Raw genomic sequence first — 20265 nt, 5'->3', positions numbered from 1 at the left:
ATTTTAAAATGGTAACATATCTCGCCGTTTCGTCCATACTTGCAGTCTACACTCAGTTTAGCTGACCAGCAACAGTCCTGCATGGCTGCCCAGCAACCAATCAGTGCGTCTCTCCCGCTCTGCCAACTCTGAATGGGTTAGCGCAGCCAATCGCCTTGCTGTCCCGCCCCTTAATCCGCTTTCATTGGACGAATTTCTGAAGACAAGTGGTAGCGTTTGGCAAATTACACATGTGTTAGGCGAGAGCAAAAGCCCATTGGTCTACTGTACCGCGCCTGCTCCGCCCACACTAGAACGTGGATAGATTAGTCGCAGCGACATTTTACGATTCTGGATTTAGTAGATTTACGTAAGGCCGGCGCTAGCCCTGTACTCTACTGTACTCAATGCCCGTAAGTTACGCAAAGGACGTCCCGTCTTCGGCGTGACAAAGGGAGCGAGGCGCGACGGAGAAAACAAAAAAGACCATTTGTGACTCATCGAGGGGATTTTAACCAGCGACAGCAGCTGGAAATACAAGGGGAATCTAGTTCTGAGTCCAGGCGCGACCGTCTCGTATGGAGCTTCACGGGGCCGGCGGCGTGAATCGGCCAGCTGTGAAACCGTGCTTTAAATCGTTACTAGAGTAGAGAGCAAGGAGCCGCCATGGCTTCTGCGGCTGCTGGGTGTGTGAGTCTCCGCCATAGTGTGAAGAATCGGGGAAAAGCTGATTTTTCTGTTGTTTTCAGATAAAATGTTTGCTGATGAGCGTTTTATATCCACGTCCAGGGAGACGTATAAACGTGTCAGGATAGATGACGGGGAGCTGTGAAAAGGCCACTTTCAACACCATTTCTACCTACGACGCGCCTTTGGGGCCTTATTTCTCCAGCGAAGAAGGAAGGAGAACAATGGTGTAAAGTGGGGTTTCTAGCTCTGCTGCAGATTTAGTGAAGAAACTCTCGCCGACGCCTCAGTCGGGAGGTTTAAACATCCTGGAGCTGGACATGTCAGGACGGCCTAGGACCACCTCCTTTGCGGAGAGCTGCAAGCCGGTGGCGCAGCCCTCCGCCTTCGGCAGCATGAAAGTCAGCAGTAAGTCCTCCAGCGGTTACTCCTGCACCGTCAGTCTAGACGGTGTAAAATCGCCAGTGTGTCCGGCCTTTTCCATCTCCTCTGCTTGGGGTAGAGGAACTATTAAAAGCCACACCTGATATAATCTAGAATGGTGTAGATCTGAGTCAATCTTCTTTAAACCTGAGATGTTTGTGGTAATATCTGTGTAATATCCCTGTAAATCACTAAAGCTTTAATAATAGTGTTTGTGACCTTTTCAAACTTCTGTGAAAGTGCCTATGACTATGCAGTACGATTATGACATGATGCACATGGTAAAGATTAACAACCTACAAGATCCTGCAGAGCCATTTATGATAGGATCTGAAAAGTATGATTTGTCACATTTCAAGCAACGTCCAACTCAATAGATTGATACTGGAGACACATTCCTACCTCAGGCACAGTATGGTCTGTGCCAGCTGTAGGGTAGTGAGGAGATGCTAATTCCACATGTTACTTCTTTACCTTGTTCCTCCTGATGCTTTAGAAGAACCCGTGGTCATGGCACGTTCACACCCCATCAGTTTTTTTCCAATTGACTGGTGAACATAGTGTGGAGTGCGTTCAACATGTGATGTCTTTTCCGGAAGCAGCATGCTGATCCCACAGCATAGAATTGTGTATTTAAATTTACAGTATTTAGGAGATCTGGATCAACCTACAGTAGTTATCCGGATCAACTTACAGTAGTTATATCCTCAATGGCGGAGCATGAAACAGGTACAGTACCCCTGGAGACACTCAGGGTTAAGCATCTTTCTCAGGGAGCAAAAAAATGGTAGTAAGTGGGGTTTGAAGCTGGGACGTATGGTTCATAGGTGAGTGTCTTACCAACTAGGCTGCTACCACCACTTGCATGTGGCAATCCCATGACACATAAGTACACTTTTGACGGTGTATATTATTCTATAGTTGTGCAATTTATAATCCAATGAGTTGTTTTATATTTTGACTAATTGTTGTAATAGTTGATGACTAGACGAGTATCAAAAAAAGTTGTTACTTGGAGTGTATGAGTGTAGATGTATGAGGATTATAAAATGGGTGGTTGTAGCATAGCGGCTAACGCAATCACCTATGAACCAGAAGATCCAGGTTCAAATCCCACTTACTACCATTGTGTCCCTGAGCAAGACACTTAACCCTAAATTGCTCCAGGGGGACTGTCCCTGTAACTACTGATTGTAAGTCGCTCTGGATAAGGGCGTCTTATAAGTTCTGTAAATGTAAATAAAAAGCATGGAAGATATCTGTTCTTAAACCTGCTGGTATATAGCTGCGTTAATCTGCGTTTACCTCCAAAGGAAATGCAACATTTACTTTGAGCCGATAACGTAACTTTGGACCACTCAGCAGCAGAACAGTCCATTTTGTCTTTAGCTCAGGCGAGATGCTTCTGACACTGTCTGTTGTTCAATAGTGGGCTTGACACAAGGAATGCGACAGCTGAAAACCATGTCTCTCAAATGTCAGTGACTCCAGCTGCAGTCCACTCTCTGTGAATCTCCCCCACTTTTTGAATGGGGTTTGTTTCACAATTCTCTCCAGGGTGTGGTTATCCTTATTGCTTGTACAATTTTTGGACATCTTTTCCTGCCCTTCGCCTCTCTATTAATGTGCTTGGAAACAGCTCTGTGAACAGCCTGCCTCTTTTGCAATGACCTTTTGTGTCTTGCCCTCCTTGTGCAAGGTGTCATTGGTCGTCTTTTGGACAATCAGCAGTCTTCCCTATGGTTTCGTAGCCTACAGAACTAGACTGAGGGACAAATTAAAGGCTGTTGCAGGTGTTTTGAGTTAATTTGCTGATTAGAGTGTGGCACCAGGTGTCTTCAATAGGAAACCTTTTTACAATGTTCAAATTTTCTGAGCTACTGAGTTGGGGTTTTCATTAGTCGTTTTTCATTAGTCAAAATTAAAGGGAATAAACAATTGAAATATATCAGTCTGTGTGAAATGAATGTATTCATTATACAAACTTCTTGAATAGAATTAGTGAAATAAATAAATAAAATTTGAAGATATTCTAAATTCGGGACTTTTCGCTACTTCACATTCTTTTAGAACAATGCAGCTAGTTTATGGACTCTTATAGGCCAACTAGTTTCCTGCCACCAACACATTTAACCTAGTAATATCAGACCAATGAAATTACAGAACAGGTCAGAGTCGACAGTCAAACTGTTTCAGCACAGTCACTGTGACTGTAACCTTAGGCACTCTCTTTTTACCTCAAACACTGAAGTGAAAGTGAAGTGATTGTCATTGCGATACACAACAAAATGTGTCCTCTGTATTTAACCATCACCCTCAGTGCGCAGTGGGCAGCCATGACAGGCACCCAGGGAGCAGTGTGTGGGCACGGTATCTTCATCAAGGGGAACTCAGTGGCACCTTAGCGGTTCAGGATTTGAACTGCCAACCTTCTGATTATGTGGCCGCTTCCTTACTCGCTAGGCCACCAATTAATACCTGCTAGGCCACCAAGTTCTTGTGTAATGTTACAATATTGTGTACATATATTTTTGTTGCACTATGCACAATTGCACTATGGGGTTTCTGTGTGAAACAGTATTTTAATACTCTGTATACTGTTGACAAACCTCTATTGAATCTTGAGTCTAGTAATGCTCCCTGGTCTCATTTATAGCAGTTATATAATATAGCAGTTTGATGCAGGTTTATTAATAGGATTTTGTACTATGGGTTAATATTGTTTCTACAGCCTCTCTCAGATGGCCAAATCACTGTAAAAGATCATTTTCATCAGTGTTCCATCTTTATTTTCTCTTGACTCAGCTGATGATTTAGAATTAAAATTATACTAATTTGAAACTATGGTTTGTTTTATTAGCTCTAAATGCAACTACTCAGTGCACAGAAACCAATCTGATTACATTCTCCTCTCTCCTAGGAGATAAAGATGGCAGTAAAGTGACCACTGTGGTGGCCACTCCAGGCCAGGGTCCTGACCGGCCACAGGAGGTCAGCTACACTGACACCAAGGTGATCGGCAACGGCTCATTTGGTGTTGTCTACCAGGCGAAGCTCTGTGACTCTGTGGAGCTGGTTGCCATCAAGAAGGTCCTGCAGGACAAGAGGTTTAAGGTAAAGTGGAAATGAGTGTATAATGAACACGAAGTATATGGAGACAAGGTTCTAGAAATACTTTATGTGTGCATTTATTTTTCAGTGTTTTCATTGTATTTCTAGCCATGTTTATAGGGTTATTATGTGTACATTAGAGACACATTCCCTGTTGGCAAAATTCTGTTGAATCAAGGCGAAACCAGCATGGTTTTGTGTGAGGAGTGTTTTAGACAATATCGACTTAACATGAAGTTCTTTACTTGGAGCACAATTCTACAAGAAAGGTAACTTACTGTAAAAGTGCTTGTGCTTAAAGTGCTTCACTGAGCTGAAATTAAATAAAATTAATTCTAATACCAATATTTTATTTTTCTGGCATTGCCATAGAGAGTAAAATAAATTGTACCACATTAAAACTGAATGTAATGTTTCAATATACTGTAAATTTTATAACCCCTTTAAAACTTTTAAATGTACTTCAGTTAAAATAGTCCATGTAAAACAATGATAACTGGGCTGCGCAGTAGTCTACAAAGCAGGAGTGATACAGTAATACGGCCATACCAGCAGAAGAACGCCCGATCTCGTCTGATCTCGGAAGCTAAGAAGGCTTGGACCTGGTTAGTACTTGGATGGGATACTGCCTGGGAATTCTAGGTGCTGTGCTACTGTGTATCACATTTGACAATCACTTCACTTTGACTTAATCGGTGGACTTGAGGCAAAGAATTTACTTTTTGTATTTGAACCATTCAAGTTACTCAAATAATTGTTTCAGCCTTAAATCCATGGCTACATCCACTCTCACCTCACGAATGGGCCCCACCCTCCAAAATCTCTGGTTTAAAATACGACATAGACCTTATGGTTGTTTATTGCATGAACCACAGAGATTATACAAGGAATGTGGTGTTTCCTCTCTGATGTAATTTTTCATTATGAATTAGTATTTTATTTAGGCTGATGTGATTTTTGGAGTTCCATTTTGGAGATGGAGTTCCATTGAACACACCAAGCTGCCTATATTCAACAACAATTACGTAAAAGGTAGTTGTGAATTCTATAACTCCTTTAAATGCCCCTTTCTGCTTATTTCCCAAACGTTATACTGGACATTTCTTTATATGGGAGGTCATGGAAATTCCATGGTCAGGGAATTTTTAGTCTGACTGTCATTTCTGTCATCCTGCTATTTCCAGGTTTAGTGTTCTGGCTCACATTATGCACCTTGTTTCACTAAATCACACTCTACTCCAGACAACCATAACCACCCAGTAAGAAGCAAGACATTTGCTTTTTCATGTTTCAGATCTTTTTCCTTCCTTAAAAAATATCAAAATAAGCCAAAATTGTGTGTGAACACATGCACTTATCCTCAATATTTAACCTGCACAAAAATGTGTGCAGCAAATCTTATGGGGATCTTGATTATTACCACTATTACCATTTCACTGCCAGTCTAGTTTAGCAGAGATGCATAGATACTTTAAGATGTATAGATAAACAGTGTCAGTGTATTGGAGGAAAGAAAGGTATAGTGTAAAAAAAAAAGATAAGATACGACTCGAGAGAGGGACTTTTTTTTACAGTCCAGAAAGGCCGATTAGATTTTTGCAGGTGACTCCTCTTTGTAAAAAAAAAAAAAAAAAAAAAAAAAAAACACCCATGCATAGGGAAAAAGGTCTCTCTTGGATCATTTGGTGGTGTGGCTCTCACATGCATGTATGCTCTTCCATCAACGTTAAGCCAATGAGAAGACATTGTACCCTGGATGGATCTCCCTGGATTGAGCCCTGTTGATTCTCTGACTAGATGAGGCCAGATGTTGTCCCAAGGAAGAATGATCCTCTCATACGTCTTTGTTTCTTACAGAATCGTGAACTTCAGATAATGAGGAAGCTAGACCACTGCAACATTGTGCGTCTTCGTTACTTCTTCTACTCCAGTGGAGATAAGGTGAGAGCTTTGTGATATGGCATTGAATAAATGGACTGTTTGAACCATAGACGGTATATAATTTGATCTGTAAATTTAAATTGAACTGTTTTTGAAACGTCAAGACTGGGCCAAGAAATATCAGATTTTTCTAACTGTTTTTGAAAGGGTAACAAGGATGCACTGCAGCAGAAAGCTGTATAATAAACTTTTTACACATTTCAAAGTAGCCATGAACATGCACAATATTTATTGTGATTATTCTGTGATTCTAAAATATGATAACATAAAGGTCTTGCCAATGGGTCTTGTATTTGACAGACTTTCAGAATCTAATATGACTTTTTATAAAATTTTGCTTTTATATTTAGGTCTTAGTGGTCCCCTAATCTGAAGTCTCTTTTCCGAAATTCACCCGTGGTGCAGAATTACAGCCACTTTTAGTGAGTCACACAATAGGATTTACCCAGGACGAACCACAATGTTTGCCGCATCCAGGAAGTCGTATTTTCATAATCGTGCACATTTAAACAATAAAACATAGAAATCTCCACTTTCAAAGTCAATGTATGTGTGTGATTTTTGGGGGGGTAAATTTCATGCAAGTACGCATAATGTAGATATTTCTGTGGTGGTATTTCCCGTTGGACAAATTTACAGGGAGTGCAGAATTATTAGGCAAATGAGTATTTTGTCCACATCATCTTCTTCATGCATGTTGTCTAACTCCAAGCTGTATAGGCTCGAAAGCCTACTACCAATTAAGCATATTAGGTGATGTGCATCTCTGTAATGAGAAGGGGTGTGGTCTAATGACATCAACACCCTATATCAGGTGTGCATAATTATTAGGCAACTTCTTTTCCTTTGGCAAAATGGGTCAAAAGAAGGACTTGACAGGCAGAAAGGTCAAAAATAGTGAGATATCTTGCAGAGGGATGCAGCACTCTTAAAATCGCAAACAATCGAACAATCAAGCGTTTCATTCAAAATAGTCAACAGGGTCGCAAGAAGCGTGTGGGAAAAACCAAGGCAAAAATTTACTGCCCATGAACTGAGAAGTCAAGCGTGCAGCTGCCAAGATGCCACTTGCCACCAGTTTGGCCATATTTCAGAGCTGCAACAGCACTGGAGTGCCCAAAAGCACAAGGTGTGCAATACTCAGAGACATGGCCAAGGTAAGAAAGGCTGAAAGACGACCACCACTGAACAAGACACACAAGCTGAAACGTCAAGACTGGGCCAAGAAAAATCAGATTTTTCTAAGGTTTTATGGACTGATGAAATGAGAGTGAGACTTGATGGGCCAGATGGATGGGCCCGTGGCTGGATTGGTAAAGGGCAGAGAGCTCCAGTCCGACTCAGACGCCAGCAAGGTGGAGGTGGAGTACTGGGTTGGGCTGGTATCATCAAAGATGAGCTTGTGGGGCCTTTTTGAGTTGAGGATGGAGTCAAACTCCACTCCCAGTCCTACTGCCAGTTTCTGGAAGACACCTTCTTCAAGCAGTGGTACAGGAAGAAGTCTGCATCCTTCAAGAAAAACATGATTTTCATGCAGGACAATGCTCCATCACACGCGTCCAAGTACTCCACAGCGTGGCTGGCAAGAAAGGGTATAAAAGAAGAAAAACTAATGACATGGCCTCCTTGTTCACCTGATCTGAACCCCATTGAGAACCTGTGGTCTATCATCAAATGTGAGATTTACGAGGAGGGAAAACAGTACACCTCTCTGAACACCTCTCTGAACAGAGGCTGTGGTTGCTGCTGCACGCAATGTTGATGGTGAACAGATCAAAACACTGATAGAATCCATGGATGGCAGGCTTTTGAGTGTCCTTGCAAAGAAAGGTGGCTATATTGGTCGCTGATTTTGTTTTGAATGACAGAAATGTATGTTTGTGAATGTGGAGATGTTATATTGGTTTCACTGGTAAAAATAAATAATTGAAATGGGTATATATTTGTTTTTTGTTAAGTTGCCTAATAATTATGCACAGTAATAGTCACCTGCACACACAGATATCCCCCTAAAATAGCTAATAACATTCAGCTTTGATATGAGTTTTAATAAATAAAATGATTCCTCAAAAATACAACTTGCATAATAATTCTGCACTCCCTGTATATTGCATACTGTTTATACTACCTATAACACACAGTACTAGGTGAGAGGAGAGAGTGTGTCTATGTGTTTAACATGTTGCGAACCAAAGCCAAAATCGCAATTACGATATCCACATTTAAATATATGTTCACATACTTTCCCCAATCATCTGAAACCTATACAGGTGTAACTGTAGTTATTTTGTTACCAATGCACTCAAAATGCATTGTCCCATTTTTTCATTTCATTACAACATAGAATAACGATTTCCTGATTGATTATTTGCCTTAACAAAATTTTAATCATTGAAATGTGGATCTGGAGTTCACATTATTTTTTCAAATACGTTGTTCACATCGATGTTTGAACCAGGCATTTTTTCTTGCATTCGTGGTTTCAAGTGAGTGTTGACTGAATGCGACTTTTTTTTCTGCTCATTGGAGCAAATCAAAATGTCCACACAGGCGTTAAACACCGGTGATCAATCGGCTGTGCATTTGGGTGGCGTCAAATAAACGCTGCATGCAACGTTTTCTTGCCGTCATGCAAAAGCAGGTACAAAGCGTAACATAAACGGGTATGCCATTTAACGGGTATGACATAAACTACTGATAAGAATTTAAATGTCGCAAATATTTATTGTAACATACTTAAATGAGAGATTTTTTTTAATTCCTACTTGCTCTGTCTATTATCACTATTAATTTTGAATTTTTGGGTACACTGAGTTGGTTGGCTCTGTATGAAGGTGTATAGGAATTTAGGATTTTAAACCTAATTTAAATAATCTGTCTGACTCTCTCTGGATTGCATTCTTATAGAAGGATGAGGTTTATTTGAACTTAGTTCTGGATTATGTTCCTGAGACGGTCTACAGAGTGGCCAGACACTACAGCAGGGCCAAGCAGACCCTCCCGATGGTCTACGTGAAGGTATGGCGCTCTTACGGTCCTCTCACTGTGTGCGTGTATATGTGTGATGTCAACAGTCTTTTGTGTTCACTGCAGCATGCCATTGTTTAATTTAAAAATTACAATAGGTGTAAAAAAAAAAAAAAAAAATTCCAGATAGTACAGTACTGCTCACATGTATTTCCTGCAGAAAAGGGATAAAAGAACACTTAGCATTTACATTTTTTCATTCATGGATTAATAATTTATGATTTATATTGACATTTTTCATTGGAAAAAAAAATACAGAAAAACTATATTGAGTTAGAATGCTTTATATTTTCCTAATTGTTTGCTGACACAATGAAAAAAGTCTAAATAACTAGGAAAGATTTATATTTGTCTAATTTTTTGTTAATTTTAGAACATGTATCATTCCATGTTCTGGAATGATACAGTAGGTGGGGTCAACTCTTAGATGCTCATCAGGTTTGATATACATGGTATCCTGTTTTGCTCGAATGCATCAAGCTGTAGATTTTTTTTCACTTTTCTGCATTTAAATATCTGTGTTGAAAAATAACATGTGTTGCAATATAATTCAAGATTCAATAGATTTCTATTCTTTGTCACCTTTACATTTTAAATGGACTTTTAAATGTCGCAATGAAAAGACATTTGAGATTTTATATATTAACGACTCAGGGTCTATGGCTTTTCCTTCCAGGATAAGGATTGTCCAGGGATAGAGTGGTACAGTCTCGGCTGAAGGGTTCTGTTGCCAGCTCAGACTGGCTGCGAGTGACTTGTCAAGCTTGAACTGGGGCTAGCTGCTGTGGTGCTCGATGACACTCTGTTCTTCAAATCTACTGAGCCTTTCAAGGATGTTGATGAAGGAGCTTTCAAAGCCAGGGTGGGAAATCTGGGTGAAAGGAATTCTGAACTGGGCTGAGCACATGGAAATATGCAATATGTGGGGTTCGTCCCACTCTTGCCACCTGCTACATTGGCCTGACTGGCCTCTGCTCAAGGAGAGCCCTCTCAAACTGGAATTCAACGAGCTTCTGACGAGGAAGGCTGCTCATTCAACCCCTGGGGTTCATTAGGATGAAAAGGAGACATCCTTCATCGCCCTACTTCATTGAGAGGTGGAATGCTCTTCCAGGCGATGTGATAGCCTGTGATCGGACAAGCTACTTTCCTCAATGGGTTTATTTGGCCAGTCAACCAACGCCATTTTGGCGAATTTAGAGTTCACAAACAGGATGACATGCGAAGGCAGCCATCTAAAACCTGCAGTGTGCTCCCAGTGCCTGCACCTGTGCCTCTGGTGAAACTGGCTGCTCCACATCTCCTTGCAGGGATAGTGCAGCTGAAATCTGAACCTCCCAAGCAGGACACCTGTCAGTCAGTCTGGAGCACAGAACCCCCACCTAGCCTCTGAAACCTTCATCCTCCTAACCGCAGCCTTTCCATTATTTGGGTCTCTGTCCGAAAAGGACATGTTCTACCCTCTTGCAGTCTCTCGAGCACCCACACAAGGATTCCCTCACATTAGCACCTGTTCATCCTTCACCCAGTCTCTGTTCTCAGAGGTTTGAGGACAATATTCACTCTGTATTAAAAGAGAATTTTGTGTTTGCATGTTGTGTAAAAAATACAATAAACTGTGTTCTCGCTATTGTGCCATCCCCTACAGGCTCAGCAGGGGTCCCCACTGCATCTCCTATGGGCAGTCTTGCTGCCCAGATGGTTAACTGGCATGCATACACATAGTCGCCCTGGGTTGAGCAGATTTCGGGGTTAACTCTTGCAGTTCTGGACATGGCCACTGCATTTCGCTGTGGTGGTTAAAACCCAGGTTTTAGGCAACAGCGTGGGGATTCTCAGTCAAAATATGCAGCCTCTTATACAAACACGCCATTAAGCTTTTTCCTTTCACGAACACACAGAGCAGCTGGTACAGCCATTATTTTGTGGTTCAAAAGAGAGATGGTGGCTCACATTCAATTTTGGATCTGTGTTTACTCTGAGAGTCACCCACATTCTGGGTCCTCTGAACAGGTCCTTTATACATCTCCTTTCCAGAGGGGGCCCTTGTGTGAGGCAATGGAGGCTCCACTCACAAGTGGTGAGTCAAATCGGCAGGGTTTGGGTTTGGCAGGGCAGGCATAGATCTGTTTGCGTTCAGAGAAAACACACATTGTCCTCTGTTTTTTCTGTCTGATGCTCTAGCTCACATAACAGGAAGCTCAACTTGGACTCCAATCTGCTACTGACCTTCTACTGCTAGTCCATTGAGAGCCTGCTGACATACTGTATTGCAGTATAGTATGGCAGCTGCACCATGGCAGACAGAGAGAGGCTTCAAAGAGTAGAAAAGGCAGCACAGAAGATCATTGGCTGCCCTCTCCTTTCCCTGATTGACCTGTACATCTCCCGATGCCTCAGCAGAGAAAAAAAAATAGTCAAGGACAGCTCGCACCCTGGCTTTGATCTGTTTGGCCTGTTGCCCTCAGGGAGACACTATAGAGCCCAAAATTACATACAGTATGGCTCACTGGGCTTTGACAGGCCTTACAGTTGACACCCTCCACACTTGACTCTTCTGCACTCAAGGAAAAACTCACAAATTGACCCACTTCCAGGGTAGAAGGAGCCTGCAATTGGTGTCAGTGCAGTGTTGGTAATGATTTATCCAAGAAAGAAAAATGTCCATTTATAATGCTACTGGTCCATTTCAAGATGCCTGAAGCTGTAGCTGTTGTGGTGTTTATGGCTATGGTGACCCTCTGGTTCATTTCATGCTGGGATGTCCTGTCAGAAGCTCATGGCCAGGAACCAGGATCTAGAGCAACAGAAATAGATTAAACTCGGGTGGCTGGGATAGTAGATGCCTGTGTACATGTCAAGTGTAACAATGGTAGGGCTGCAACTATCGAATTTTTTTGGGAATAGAGTATTCTGTTGATTTTTCATTGATTGGTCAGAAGTAAGGCTTACCCTACGCTTTCAGACAATGTTCCCAGAGAACAAATGCTCTGAGGACATTGAGGTGGCTGGAATACTCAGAAAAGACTTTGCAAGCTTTGCCAGGTCTTGCTGCATTTGCTCTCCACCATGGCAAATCCATTTTGCTTCTCATCCTCTTCATCACTGCTATTAGAGTCTGATGATGATCTGAGAACATTGAGAAATGATCCCTTGGCTTGAGTAGCTGGGCGGTCTTCTATATTGGTGGTGGATTCAATGGACAGTCTTTCTTGCCTTTTGACAGTGCCATCGTTTGAATTGTGCTTTGGACCTTAAATGATTCTTCAGAAGGCAAGAACCAAGGCAGCAGCAAGTAAGGCAGTGTTAGGGTCCTCAGGTTTTCCCACCTGTCAGAGATCTGTTAAGCTGCAAGACCTTGCAATGCCCTCACTGGTGCAGTTTCCAAAGCTGGGTGGATTTCTTGAGGATCTGTACCAGCTGTGGACCAAAAGCGGTTCTGAACTGAGAGGAGATGGCAGAAAAAGGTGGTTTTATTGAAGGGTAAAAGGACCCTCACCCATTGTCCCATCTCCTGCCTATAGGTGGGATTTTAATGGTGTCTTCAGCTGGGCACACAGAGGTGTGCCTATCCAGTACTTCTTCTGTTTCTCGTCCTCAGGGAACTGTGGTTATATGCAAAACTTGACATTTCCATGAAGAGGTGTACTTTGTAGGTGGCATGTGTAACATTCACATGAATGCAGGACCCAAGGATTTCCAACATCGACACTTGTCATCTTCCAGTTGTGATTCCTGGCGACCTTGTCACCAGTTCCTTGGAACACAATTGGTAGGTCCTGACCACTGCGTACCAGGAACACCCCACATAAGCTACAGTTATGGAATCCTAACCACTAGACCACCAGGAATGGTCTGGATCAGCAACGTTTTGTCACCAAAGAGGTCAGCTGACCATCTGAATATGACGAGGTTATTCAAATCAGTGAATTTCTTCTTCCCTGATAGCATGGGCATACTCCAAGATGACAATTAAATATTTCATTTGGCTCAAATGGTGAGAGTATTTAAAAAAACTAGCACATATGAAACAATGCCAAAGCATTTTTTTTAACTATCAGGAGTCAGTGTCGATGCTGCAAACCAAACTAGAAAACGAAAGTTTGTGAACAAACTTTGATTTTTGGCTTGTAAAGCAATGAAAGGTTAAAAGACAAGAGGAGTAGTTAATTTCGTGGAATGGGTAAAATTGTAAAAAGTTAAGAGATGAAAGGAAGAAACGATAAAGAGAAAGATTGAAATCATTGTTAAATTAGTTTTGTGAAATTGATAGAACATTTTGATATTTGGGCTTTAATTTGCATATTAACAAAAGAAATTTGGTGACGTTTAGAGCATGTTAAAAAATGTTATCATGTAAACAATTTCTTTGTTTTTTATGTTTGTATTGATTTTTGTTAATGTCGAATTAATTTTAATTGTTTTAATCTATTTGTTTAATCTATTTATTTTGTTAAGTAAGTATACAACATAGAATGGGAATAATTAGAGAAAGTGGCTGTAGTCCTATGTGTTCCCTGCTATTAACCTGACTTTTAATTACATTTACGGCATTTATCAGACGTCCTTATCCAGAGTGACTTACAAATCAGTAGTTACAGGGACAGTTCCCCTGGAGGGTTAAGTGGCTTGCTCAGGAACACAATGGTAGTAAGCAGGATTTGAACCTGGGTCTTCGGGTTCATAGGCGAGTGTGGTACCCACTAGGCTACTACCACCCTACCTAATTAATCAATTGGTGTTAGAAATAGCTCATATGAAAAGCTAAAACCCTACCAAATGAGGTTTAATGCATTGAAATAAATTAGTTTCACTGAAAAAAACATATATCATTTAATCAAGACAGAAAGGTCAAAAAAAGTTTTGTCGCCTATACAGAAATTGAACAAATTACTGCAAATACAAAAATGTTAGCAAATTAAGTAGTGGTGCTGTGAGATCCAAATTTAATATCTTTTATGACATCCAATGAGCTTGAAGGACTGCGTCCATGTGGTTTGGCAAGGATTCATACAATTTATTGATTAAATCATCAGGTATAGCAAAGAAAGCAGTCTTGCATGCGTTACAGAGTTAATCAATATTCTTTGATTTCGTGTTCCATGCTTCCTCTTTCATCCTACCTCACATATGCTCAATGATGTTCATGTTTGGTGACTGTGCTGGCCAATCCTGGAGCATCTTGATCTTCTTTGCCTTGAGGAACTTTGATGTGGAGATGGAAGTATGCGATGAAGTATGTGATGATCTTGCTGCAGAAGTTGGCCTCTTTTATGGATTGGAATATAAAAAGTAGCTAAGATTTCTTGGTATTTCAGACTATTGATGTTGACTTCCACCTTGCAAAACTCTCGCACACCCCCATATTGGATGTAAACCCAGACCACCAAATGTCACTGTTTTCTGGGGGAATCTTGGATCTGTGTAGGCTGCAGTTGGTCTCTTGCAATATTTGCGGCGACTGTGGTGTAATTCAACAGAAGATTCATCTGAAAAATCCACCTTCTGCCACTTTGCCAGCATCTATCCTTTTAGCAGGCTGTGGGCCTTGGCAAATGCCACATGGTTTTTCAATTGTCTTTTGTTTAGTGCTGACTTCTGGGGACTGTTTAAACTGTTTGTTTAGTGAGGACTGCCTGACCTGGGCTTGTCAAACGTCTCCAATCTCTTCAAATCTTTTTTTTTATCCTCTATACTGACATGCTGAGACTCATTGAAGGTGTCTGCCACATCAGCTGTGGATCTGGTCTTCAGCCTCTTGATAATCAACACTTTAGTCTCAGGGTGAATCTTAGGCATGTTTGCAGAGGTCTAGTTGCAGTTGATGAGAAGGTCTAGTGTATTGGGGTTCTTTTTATACACACATGAGACCTAATTGATCCATTATTAGTCACAGGTGAAGCTCATATGACAAGGCAACAAAACTTATGTCTTTGCAAAAATGGACTCAGTGGGCTTTTCCAAGCTTTGAATATTAGAATACTTTTTGACAGTTTCGTTTTGCACTGAAACATTATTTCAAAAGCTGTTGGGAATAACACAAGCCATTTGTTGTAAAAACATTCTTGATTAGAAATATATTTCAGCGACATTTTGGTCAATTTGTACACAAGCGACTAGACTTTTGTCAGGGACTGTACATGATTACATGATACATTAACAGCCAGTATATTTTTGCCTAAGGTGGTTCTTCTGAATATTGCTCAGCTGTTCAGCTGTTCCATTTCCAAGTGTCTGTAATTTCCTCATTATCCCATTTACAAGGAGCACATAAAAGGTCCAGCGTTCAAAACTGCAATTTGCATTGGAACCTATTGCTGTCCATTTTCAATATGAGATCCAAAGATCTGTCACTATCAGTGAAGCATTAGGCTGAAAAATAAAAACTGGATTTTATAACATCCTTAAAAGCACAGATGAGCTCAGCAACACCAAATGGTCCGGAAAACCATGGAGAATAACTGTGGTGGATGACCGGAAATTTTAAATATTGAGCCACAGTCTTGAATTACAATTTCTCATTTTCTTGGGCCCTACATGGAAACGTTTTTTCCCAAAACAAAATTGTTTGTCTGTTCCGGCCTTGAGTCCACACGGAGACAGCATATTAGTGTCATGTAACTCACCGGGGATGCTCTGTGAGGGCATTCACAGAACATAAAACCAGAACTGGCTGAAGATTTGGAACTCAGTCATTGACACATCACTGACTCAACTCGACCCAGCTCAGCTATATATAAAGTAAAGCCGCTTTCAGGCAGAATGTGGCATGCTCTACGCTTGCCCTGAGGTTTGTGATTCCTCTCAAAAAACAGCAAATTGTGTTCAACATGCCGCGCTTGGCTCAGGGCTCAGCACAAAGAAATAGGCATGAACTCAAGACTGCTACGAAACCACTCTTGTGCTGTGCAAGCCACAGAAAATAATAAAGCTCACGCCGTGTTCGGAATGAAAGTGGCTTTATTTCTGTGTGTGCTGTGCCACGCGTCCCTAACTTATCAGCCCAACCTCCAACCTGACCTATAACCCTGAATGCATCAAACATACAACAATGGCGGATAACATGTTTATGGTTGTGCTGCAGCATCTGCAGGACCTCATAATGCAACTACAAGAAGCCCTCCCTAATGAAAAGACTAGGCTGGAGACATGTTCTGGCAGTTTAACACACAGAGAAAGAGAACTAGACTCCAAACAAGACACAAGACTTAGTTGTGGAGGGTGGTTAAAACAATCGTTTGGGCCATTCTCTGCATCTTCATGTGGACAACATTTCAGATAACTCCCGGGTGGATGCAAGATTTTTTTGGAAACCAAAAACCTGTTCTTGAGAATTGTTTTCATGTGGACTGTGCAAATTAGGACAAACTGAGGTTCAGTCATGTTCCCTTAGTCCTTCCTTGTGTAGAATGGCTATTTGAGCTTCTGTATTCCTCAGTTGAAGCTGTTTGATCTGAAATCACTAATTAACCTTTGTTTTATGTATGTGTGTTACACAGCTCTACATGTACCAGCTCTTCCGCAGTCTGGCTTACATCCATTCATTTGGGATCTGCCATCGAGACATTAAACCACAGAACCTTTTACTGGATCCAGAGACCGCAGTTCTCAAGCTTTGTGACTTTGGCAGGTGCGTATTTCAAAATTCACAAAAAATTGTGATTCACAAATGTCAGTGTGGTTACATTTATTCACAAACACAAACCTGCATTTACAAATCATGTATATATTTGTGAACACACTTGCATGTATTTGTGTATTTTTTAAACTTCCCTGATGGCGCTCAGTTCACAAATGCCAGTGTTCACATCAAACCAATCCTACCAGTCACATCAACTGATGTTCGAGAGTATGATTTAGTGGTGACAACATTGCGGTACTCAAGTTTCATAAAATGAATCGGGATGAAAGTAGTCAATATAATGCAAATCTTGTTCGTGTTTTGTTGTGGTAGTAACTGTGTTTCTGCTGAATTTAAATGAAAGTTTCAATACTTGCTCATGTCAAATGCTGTCCAACGGTCACATGTCAATAGGGCTGAAACGATTATTTGAATAACTCGAATGATTCGATTACAAAAAATGTTCAAGGAACATTCTTTGCCTCGAGGCTTTGTTTAATTACAACAACAACATTTATTTATTATATAGCCCAAAATCACATACAGTATGTCTCAATGGGCTTTGACAGGCCCTACAGTCGATACCCCCCACACTTGACCCTTCTGCACACAAGGAAAAACTCCACACAAAAACTCTAGGAGAGAGAAAAAAAAGAAAGGAAGAAATCTTGGGAAGGAGTGATACAGAGAGGGACCCCCTTTCAGGGTAGAGTGAGCCTGCAAATGGTGTCAGTTCAGGGTTGATGATATAATAATAAGTCCTACAGTTGTAGGGTTGGAGAAGTCCAGGATGTAGTCAGTGTCATGGTCTAGATTACGTGTCCATAATGATGTTACTGGTCCATTTGAAGATCCCTATAGCTGTAGTTGTAACAGTGGTGTAGCACCAATATACCACTATATGGTTATAGTGGTATATTGGTGCTACAGTGGCCCGGTACCCTAACTAGGACAGCCTAACTAGGGTGAATTTAACTTTGTGTCTAACAGGGAGACTCTGTGATAAACTGGACTTTATAATTGACACTGCGTCAAAGTGAAGTGAAATGAGTGTCTAGGACTTTAACAAAAAGCCAGAGAAAACATTGGATTGACAGGCAAGCTGTTCCACAACTGCGGAGCTCTATAGGAGAAGGATCTGCTCCCAGCTGTGACCTTCTGCACCTTTGGTACCAGTAGTGACCCTGCACCTATTGATCGAAGGGTGCGTGACAGTTCGTAAAGAACCAAAAGTTCACTCAGGTACTGTGGGGCGAGACCATTTAGAGCTTTATAGGTTTAAAGTAGGATTTTGTAGTCAATCCTAAAGTTGATGGGTAACCAGTGCAGTGATTGTAAGACTGGGGTGACGTTGTCAAATTTCCTAGTTCTAGTTAGAACTCTGGCTGCAGCATTATGTACTAGCTGGAGTTTACTCATGCACCTACTAGAGCATCCAGACAGTAATGCATTGCAGTAATCTAACTTTGATGTAATAAATGCATGGACCAACTTTCCTGCATCATGCATTGAAATGATATTTCTTATTTTCGCAATATTCTAAGGTGAAAGAATGCTATCCTAGTGACATTATCTACGTGCGAATTGAATGAGAGACCTGCATCAATGATGACACTTAGATCCTTCACTTCAATACTCGGTGAGATAGAAAGGCTATCCAGGGTTATTGTGTAGTCAGCCAGTTTATGCCTGGCTGCTTGAGGCCCAAGTACAAGCGCTTCTGTCTTGTCAGGGCTTAACAGGAGAAAGTTGGAAAAAAGTAACGGACCTAGGACAGAACCTTGTGGAACACCAAACTCTACTTTACTATGTGAAGACGAAACACCATTGATGACCACAAACTGATATCGGTTGGTCAAATATGATCTGAACCATTCAAGGGCTGTGCCCTTAATCCCAATGACATTCTCTAACCTGGCAAGGAGAATAGCGTGATCGATAGTGTCAAACGCTGCACTCAGATCAAGCAGGACAAGCAGCGAGATGCGTCCCTGATCAGAGGCCAACAGCAGGTCATTAACCACTTTAACCAGCGCTGTCTCAGTGCTATGATGAGGTCTAAATCCTGATTGATATACTTCATGGATATTGTTACAGTCTAGGTATGCGCTCAGCTGCTGGGCTACGACTTTTTCTAAAATTTTTGATATGAACGGAAGGTTGGATATCGGTCTATAATTTGAAAGCTGACTGCGATCCGGCTTTTTAATCAGGGGTCTAATGACTGCTACCTTGAACGAACAATTAGTCACCAAAGTCCATCTATTATCGTATTGTTCCTGCTGAGCTACGCAGTGCGGACTGCACAGCACCGGAATCATTGTTTTACACGGACTGTAAAACTGACTCGCATTTCAAAGATTTAAGGAGGCACGATTTATTGATAGAAAATGAAGATACCGGTGTGCGTAAAAGGCATAAAATGTCTAAACCGCAAGCAGACTCCGAGTCCAAGCGAACTCTGAGCTTCTACAAGGTATTGTATTTTTATAATTGCTTACTAACAGCGCTTCTTAGAACGTACATTATTTGTAGTTATTTGTGTTATGAGTCGATAGTGACGAGGCATGATAAGTAGCATGAGAAAAAAAACAGCACACGCGCGCACCACACGCACACAGACACTCTTGATAGGTTACATCTCAAAAAACGCCTTCCCCATACATAAGGTAGTAATTATAAATGCAACAGATGGACAAATCTACATTCATTAGCATATAGATTTACTTTTGGGAGTTTATACAAACTCAATTTTGTTGCACAAATCAATGTTTTTTTTTTTTTTCTTCCCCACGGTACATCACAGCGGCGCAGGCTTGCACATGCATTGCACACGCATGCACTAAGACAAATTATCTCTCTCTCTCTCTCTCTCTCTCTCTTTCTCTCTCTATTTTGCTGTTCTCTCTCACTTTCTAAAGATTTTAGTTCTGTTTTTGAATAAAGGGTTAGAAATTAATGCTTTTCTTGTTTTTGTTTATCCGATTCTACGATTAATCAAAAAAATAATCAACAGATTAATTTATTATTAAAATAATCGTTAGTTGCAGCCCTAATTGGGACATTTATTGATGAATTGGACACACTGCTCAGAATTTTCTCCTTAGACACCCCCCAAACTCTCCTCTGTGACTTCAACCTTCCACTAGCCAAACTCCAATCGCCTTGCCTTCTTCCCCTTCTCCACTTTTTTTCCCTTGACTAACAACAACATCTCCCCCTCACACAAAGGAGGGAATGTCCTGGACCTGGTCTTCAGTCATCCTTCTCCATCTTCCGATCTTTCTTCCACTCCACATGTCTGACCTCCACACCCATTCTACCTACAGGATCCATGACTGTGCCCCATCCATCCCTCATTCGACACAACCTTTACACTGTCTGACCTTCATCTGTATCTTCCGACACACTTCTCCCAACCTCTGACTCATTCTTCTCCTTACCAATAGAGACAGCCACTAACTCTTTCCTCACTT

General features: G+C 41.2%; 1 protein-coding gene and 1 pseudogene across 3 annotated transcripts in view; both read left to right on the top strand.

Moving 5' to 3' along the window:
• Window positions 1–382: 382 nt before the first annotated feature.
• gsk3ba (glycogen synthase kinase 3 beta, genome duplicate a) overlaps window positions 383–20265 on the top strand; it is a 34265-nt gene continuing 14382 nt past the window's right edge. The window contains exons 1-6 of one of the 3 annotated variants that reach the window (XM_028990975.1): window positions 383–665; window positions 769–1074; window positions 4010–4203; window positions 6058–6141; window positions 9049–9159; window positions 16668–16798. In XM_028990975.1, coding sequence (XP_028846808.1) covers window positions 987–1074; window positions 4010–4203; window positions 6058–6141; window positions 9049–9159; window positions 16668–16798 — 608 coding nt within the window. In that variant the 5' untranslated portion in view covers window positions 383–665; window positions 769–986. Of the gene's footprint in view, window positions 1075–4009; window positions 4204–6057; window positions 6142–9048; window positions 9160–16667; window positions 16799–20265 lie in introns of all 3 variants that reach the window. The other 2 variants (XM_028990976.1, XM_028990977.1) reach the window with 2 other exon arrangements.
• Window positions 4736–4854, top strand: LOC114797518 (uncharacterized; annotated as a pseudogene).

The sequence above is a fragment of the Denticeps clupeoides genome, chromosome 9, assembly GCF_900700375.1.
Source record: "Denticeps clupeoides chromosome 9, fDenClu1.1, whole genome shotgun sequence".
NCBI classification, from domain to species: Eukaryota; Metazoa; Chordata; class Actinopteri; order Clupeiformes; family Denticipitidae; genus Denticeps; species Denticeps clupeoides.
This window is presented reverse-complemented; position numbering and strand designations above follow the sequence as displayed.